Below are 6,917 nucleotides of genomic sequence, written 5' to 3' on the forward strand. Positions count from 1 at the left end.
GTGTGTGTGAGTGAATCTCCCTGTATGTACTGTAAGTGCAGAATGTTATTGATATTCTCTCACCAGGCTATGGAGTTTCTTCCATTTGAGGGAACTGTGAGCCTGAAGAGCCCTCAGCACTGCTTCTGTTTGTTGGAAGATTACGGCACAGACCCCAACAACATCCCTGAGCATCCAAACTACATCTATTTTGGCCGATGGGTGAGATACATTTGACTTCTTGTTTACATTTGACTAGGAAGAGGTGATCTGCAACTGAAGACGCTTAATTTTTATACACCCCTGCATCAGATAGCGGATGGACAGCGTGAACTGATTCGCTCCCACAGTGTGAAGAACAGACACTTCATAGGCAACACCAGTATGGAGTCTGGGCTCTCATTCATTATGGCCAACCACGCCAAAGTCAGTGAGAATGATCTCGTCTTTGACCCGTTTGTTGGCACAGGTGAGATAATCCTGTTGCGGACTCCCAGTCACATACATGCTATAGACAGTTGCACGTTTTGGGACATCTAGGCCAATAAATGGTTTGTAAAGTTCTCTTTATCTGTTTTAGGGAGCCTGTTGGTAGCATGTTCTCATTTTAGAGCCTATGTGTGTGGAATGGACATCGATTACAACACCATTCATGGAAGAGGTAACTTTTGGCTACTTGGAGCATACATGGCACATAAACTGCAGTCTCTTGTATTGTAAGATTGTGTCATTGTCTTATACTTCAGTTATGTTTTAATTCAAGCTAGCAAATTTTGCTTCGGGGCATTTCTGTGTTCCAAACCAGCACCGGCAGGATCCTGCTCTGAGTTTCAGATGCAATCCAAATTTCCTAAAAGGGCCTTTGTCTTTCAGGTCGGTCAAGCCGCAAAGACCAGAAGTGGCGAGGGCCTGATGAGAATATCAGAGCCAACCTGCGGCAGTACGGAACAGAGGAGATGTATGTAGATGTGATGGTGTCCGACGCATCCAAGCCTGTGTGGAGGAAAGCTGCTCTGTTTGATGCCATCATTACGGATCGTAGGTCCTTAGTTTATTCTTAGAAGACCATTATTAACACTTTGGGTATGAAAACGTGATAAATGTGTGTTTTTGTGTTTTCTTCACTGAAGCAGCATCGGAGCAAGCATGTGCTCCAGCTGGATTCCAATCATAATGGGATAAACTTAGTCTTTTGTTTTGTTGTTTGTGGTTCCCGTGTGTCCTTCAGCTCCGTATGGCATCCGTGAGTCCACAAGGAGAACGGGCTCCCACAAAGACGTTACTAGGTCCCCTGATGTCTTGTAAGTTCACCTGGCAGTCTATGACGTAATGATTTAATTTGTATCATGGCATTAATATATCAGTTACTAATCACAGCAGAGCTAGCCTGGGATTATTTGTTCTCAGTAAATTTCCCAATTAGGTGCACTTGAGAAAGGAATGAAGGACTTGTGGGCGGCTGTGGCTCAGTGGTAGAGCGGTTGCCTGCCAATCGGAAGGTTGGTGTTCGATCCCCGCCCCTGCAGTCATTGTCGAGTGTCCTTGGGCAAGACACTGAACCCCGAGTTGCCCCGGTGCTGCGCATCGGAGTGTGATGTGTATGAGTGTTTATCTGATGAGCAGGTGGCGCCTTGTACGCACCCCGCCACAGTGTATGATGTGTGTGAATGTGTGAATGTTTCCTGTATGATGTAAAAGCGCTTGAGTAGTCGTTAAGACTAGAAAAGAGCTATATAAATACAGCACATTTACATTTACTTGTGAAAAATGGAAATGCTTTTTAGAGAAAATCATTAATGTTTTGTTATGTTAACGTTATGTGTGTTGCTACGGTCTAAACCTGTCTGTGTTCATTTGATTCTTCTGCCCAGCTATGCAGAGTCTCACGTCCCTGTCTCACAGGCGTACCACCTGAGTGACATCTTCACAGACCTGTTAAACTTCTCTGCCCACCACCTGGTCTTGGGTGGGAGGCTCGTCTACTGGCTGCCTGTCTACAGGCCAGAGTGAGTAAACACACTTACCCCTGATTTCCACCAGTTGCGGAACGTCTGCAGATCCGCTCCGGTACAGCGGCCGAGTCATTAGGTTTCCATTAAAGTCAGTGTGTGTGTTTCCTCTGACTGCGGAACAGCTCCGGCGATCCGCAGCCCTCCGGAGCAGATACGCAGAACTTCTATTTTTGCCGGACGCAGGAGAGCTCTGCAGCAATTCAGCAAAGGGCAGATTGTGCAGGACAGGAAGTCGAGCACAGAAACAAAATAAAACATCCAGTTAATTTTCAAAATAGAATCCGCCATACTCACGGCGGATCATATTTCCCTGCACTACACCTTGAAAACACAGCACATAGAGACTTTGCCCCTCTTCTCCTCCGGGTGGAAACAAATTGTTGTTGTTGTTTTTGTGGTTTTATTCTATGTGAATTTGCGAGATCCCGTGGGTCCTCGTGACTTCAGCTGGCAGTCATGGCCGCAGCCGTTCCAACAAATCCAGACCTGGTGGGTGTTGACGGACGGCGGAGCACGCAGCCGACACGCAGCGGAGCCGATCCGCAGCCGTACCGCAGTTGGTGGAAATCCAGGGTTATTGGCCGGTGTCATTAGCTGATAATATAAAGGTCTTTTAGAAGCGTTAGCCTCTTACAGTATCATCCAGCACTTTAAAGCTCACTGATTTCTGTTATTCGAGCAGTTAAACCCGGTCTGTGCCAATTATTATTATTTTCGTTGTAGTTGTAGTTGTTGTTGTTGTTGTTGTTGTTGTTGTTTCAAAACCGGTTTTAGTGCATTAGATCTACTTTGTCCTCATAGGCTTGGAATGGAAACTCCTCTTCCAGGTGCTGTTCTTCAAATAATAATTTATGTCAATAGGGGGCAGGCTCAAACCATAAACCAGAACTGCACAATACAGGCTTGTTATTTTTTTTTATTAACCTTTATTTTACTAGGACTATTCCCGTTGACATTCAGAATCTCCTTTACAAGGGAGTCCTGACCAAGACAGAAGCACAAATAGTTTCACATAAAAGAACAAATAACAGACTAAAATCAAAACTACATTACATCAAACAATGAATTAGCCGTAACAGGACATCTACATTGAGTGGTAATCCTGTTAATAAAATATTTCTTTAAATCTATTGTTGGCTTAATTATTTTCCTTAACAGCCAGACAACATTAGGTAAGGACGGATTATAATGTAAACATTATTACATTTTATAAGATCATATTACAACATCTAATTCAATTTTTAGACAAATATTGGCCAAGTGCAAATGTAACACAGATCGTAGTGAATGTCTGTTTAATAATCAGCTGACAAGTGACAGACAAGTTAATGAGCTGCTAAATGCTTTTAAAACCTGGATTGTGTTTGTAGCTCTTTCAGTTGGGAGTCCAGTCAACTGGCACACAAAGGACTTTTCCACTTGTTTTTTTTTTTTAACCTTCCAGCATTTCCCCCATAGCGCTATTCCATTACCACTCCTATAAAACCTTGTCCTTCCCATTCCATCTGAGCGAATGATGGTGTTTAAACAGACTAGTGTACAGGTGTGTTAAGGTCCTCCCCCCCAAACAGCTGGATCACAGTAAACCACAACCAACAGCTCTTTCATACGTTCGCTGTATAAGACAGATCTTCTGAAACAGCACATTGTTACATGTTGTGTGCACTAGCAGAAAGTGAAGTGCTGATTGCAGACTCTACGTGCAGGTGTTTGACTGTAAAGGTGTGAACCACAACAGACAGCGGCAGCAACGGACGTTTTTGGGGGAGAAAACCCCTGCAGGGCCGAAAGTCCTTCTGGTCACTGATTATAGGACCGGGGAGGAGATGAGATAATCATGGATGTGTGTGAGAGACAGAACAAGCAAATGTACACTATACCACACGCCCACACACACGCACACACCACACACAACACACCACACACACACACACACACACACACACCACACACACACACCAACACACCACACACACACACACACACACCCACACACACACCACACCCCCACACACACCACACACACCTTGCAACATAGTTTGTCCCTGTGTGTGTGTGTGTGTGCATCCGTACATAATGCATGAATGTGTGTGGTCTTGTGTATGAGAACTTCCATACGTGTGTGTCATCGTGTTCACACATTTGTCTTTGCTGCTCATCTGCCGGTGCTTGACTCTGTGCCTGTCAGATCGCTGCGCCAAAATAAATGTCTGAGGTCAGGCCAGTCAGATATGTGAACTATCTGTCTCAGCAGTCTGGCGTGTGTGTTTCTGTGTACAATAATTGCACGTGTGTTTTTGGATATGTGTGTCTGTGTGTGTAAACCCAGACGTAGCCTGTCTCCTAGGCCTAATCTGGGGCTCTACAGGGGATATATCATGTTTCTGTCACCCCCACATATCTGTGTCCATGGCTGTGGTAGAAACAGTGGGGATTGTGTGTGTGTGTGTGTGTGTGTGTGTGTGTGTGTGTGTGTGTGTGTGTGTGTGTGTGTGTGTGTGTGTGCGCGTGCGTGCGCGTGATGACAGGTGACACAAAGTCCTGTAAGCAAAAGACGGCGTCTAGACCAGGTCAGACCCCTTAACCTCTTTTACCTTTTTAAAAAAAATAAATGAAGGAAGAAAAAGTATCAAGACAGATGATGGCATATCAGTCATCACAGCCATAAAGTCACCTAATTACAACATATACAAGTGAAGCGAAGACATAAAGTGGCTCTGTTGTCAGAAGTAAGGGGATGCTTGTAAATGAGTATAAATGAGACATGTTCTCATTTTCAGGTCATAATTCTTTACTTCGGTGTACATTTCTGGACATTTTGGCAAATCTCTCATTTAGTGAGACCCGCTCTTCTACTAGATTGAGGGATTAAATTGGATGGATTTTAAAATATGGGACAAACACACATATTATTCAACATATATTAAGATGCATTGGAAATCACATGTTTTATGTAAAACACCTGATTGGCAGTAGAGATTTATCACATGGCTGCATCGCCGTTTGTCAATCCCAATCCCAATGCCGCAGAGGCCCACGTGTGGCCATGGCAACAGGGTGGACAAACGGTGACGTGCAAATCTGGTTTTGAGTCAGCACTGTTGCTACCGGGATGCTGGTTAAGAGAAAGTGCTATCCATGCAAACACATACATCATCCGCTGTTAATAGGACATATCTGGCCTGGCTAGTGAAGACGGAGCCAGCAGTCGGCCTGTCAGGTCAGACTCACTTTTTCCATCTTCGTCTTTGCACAAAATGAGCTACCTTAGCTTTACCGGCCACGGTTACACTGCGCTGGTCAAATGTTTACTGGTTTGATTGGTGCGAGGGAAACAGACAGAGCAACGGAGGGAGAAAGTAAAGACACTGGAATGGTTGGCACAGTTAGGTAGTAATTTTGACAGGATTAGTTTCTGTCTGTGTCCCAGAAGTCTTTTTATGGACTCCAGACAGAATAGGAAGTGCATTGTTTTCACTAGTGCCTTAAACATTCCTCTCATTTAGCTCTCTAGGTGTAATTGGAATTGCTCTGCTACTGTTTTTCTGTCTTTCTGCTCCTTACTTAGACTGTTGTGTAACTGTGAGTGTGTCTGTGTCCCCTGTTCAGGTACAGTGAGGAGATGGTACCTCTCCACCCATGTCTCCGGCTCATCAGTAACTGTGAGCAGACACTCTCCAGCCACACCTCACGGCGCCTGATCACCATGGAGAAGATCAAGAACCCCGAGGTGTGTGCATACTGTTTCCACTTGCTTTTCTTTGTCATATTTAAGTAAACTGAATATCTTGGAACAGACTTGGTTTTTTTCTCCATCTGTTACTTGGATAAAGCAGGTTATTTCAATCCGTCACATTGGGCTCTAGGAAACTACAAAACTACTATTTACCAACACAAAATGATTAATGGAGTAAGAAGTAGCAGAATCATCACCAAAAGTAATCGTTAGTGGCCAACCTAGTTTTAATGAAGGCCTTTTTTTGAGCTTATAAGCATTCGAGGATGTCAGGAAATGCCATGCTGCTTATTCAAAGAAAATTATAATTATTGGTTGCTTCATTAAAGAATACTGTGCAAATCTGCATTACATTCTTATTTTCATAACTGTATTTTTTCCAACAGGTTTTGTACACACAGTAGCACACATGTGTACTAGCATTGCTTTTTGGTTAATGTTAATTTACAGGATTTTAAAACAGATTTTTTAATCCGATGTGTTTATGACTTTAAAGTTGACCATATCATCTAATTGTATTCATTCTTTGGTTGGAAACACAACTTCTTTAATAGGTTATGTATTAAGGTTGCATAGTTATGAAAACATATGTGCACAGTACCAACCTGCGTGTGCTGCAGAATATGTTTACTGTTTGTTTTTTTAATGTGAGAGCATGAACAGCAACACAGATATGTCTTGGTTTCTGTAAAATGAGAGCATGTGTGCTGCCTGTTCTTTCATGTTTTCTATTTGCAGTTTATCTAACTGTTTATATGTATAACCACATAAATATGTGTCATGTAAATGTATGCACTCTGTGCATATGTGTGTTTGTTTTTTTACATGTCATCCTAATGGAGGTGATGGTGTCTCTCTGTCTGCCTGGGGCAAATCCTCACCATCTGGCTGCGATTGGCTCATTTCTTTTATACTGGAAATCTAAATGGCTTAATCACACATCGTATGGAAAACAATCCATCTTTGGATCTGACATCCACTTCAAAACCCCAAATTGCTCCCATAAAGGGCCCTGTATGATATGCACGCACAAACACACAGCTGTTTGATCTTATCTGACTGGTATCTATCTCAGGTCACAGAGTTTTTCTAGTCCAAATAGGCCTGAATCCGCACCTATCTGCACTCATGCATCAGGGTTGTGTGTGTGTGTGTGTGTGTGTGTGTGTGTGTGTGTGTGTGTGTGTGTG

At 43.3% G+C, this 6,917-nt stretch overlaps 1 protein-coding gene across 1 annotated transcript in view; it reads left to right on the top strand.

The window, feature by feature from the left end:
- Nucleotides 1-6,917, top strand: part of trmt11 (tRNA methyltransferase 11 homolog) — a 10,127-nt gene that overhangs the window by 2,010 nt on the left and 1,200 nt on the right. Inside the window, exons 6-12 of the mRNA XM_032517906.1 lie at nt 67-201; nt 292-448; nt 560-640; nt 853-1,017; nt 1,208-1,280; nt 1,851-1,985; nt 5,601-5,721. Of these exons, the coding sequence (XP_032373797.1) occupies nt 67-201; nt 292-448; nt 560-640; nt 853-1,017; nt 1,208-1,280; nt 1,851-1,985; nt 5,601-5,721 (867 nt within the window). The remainder of the gene's footprint in view (nt 1-66; nt 202-291; nt 449-559; nt 641-852; nt 1,018-1,207; nt 1,281-1,850; nt 1,986-5,600; nt 5,722-6,917) is intronic.

The sequence above is a fragment of the Etheostoma spectabile genome, chromosome 6 (genome assembly GCF_008692095.1).
Source record: "Etheostoma spectabile isolate EspeVRDwgs_2016 chromosome 6, UIUC_Espe_1.0, whole genome shotgun sequence".
Taxonomy (NCBI): Eukaryota; Metazoa; Chordata; class Actinopteri; order Perciformes; family Percidae; genus Etheostoma; species Etheostoma spectabile.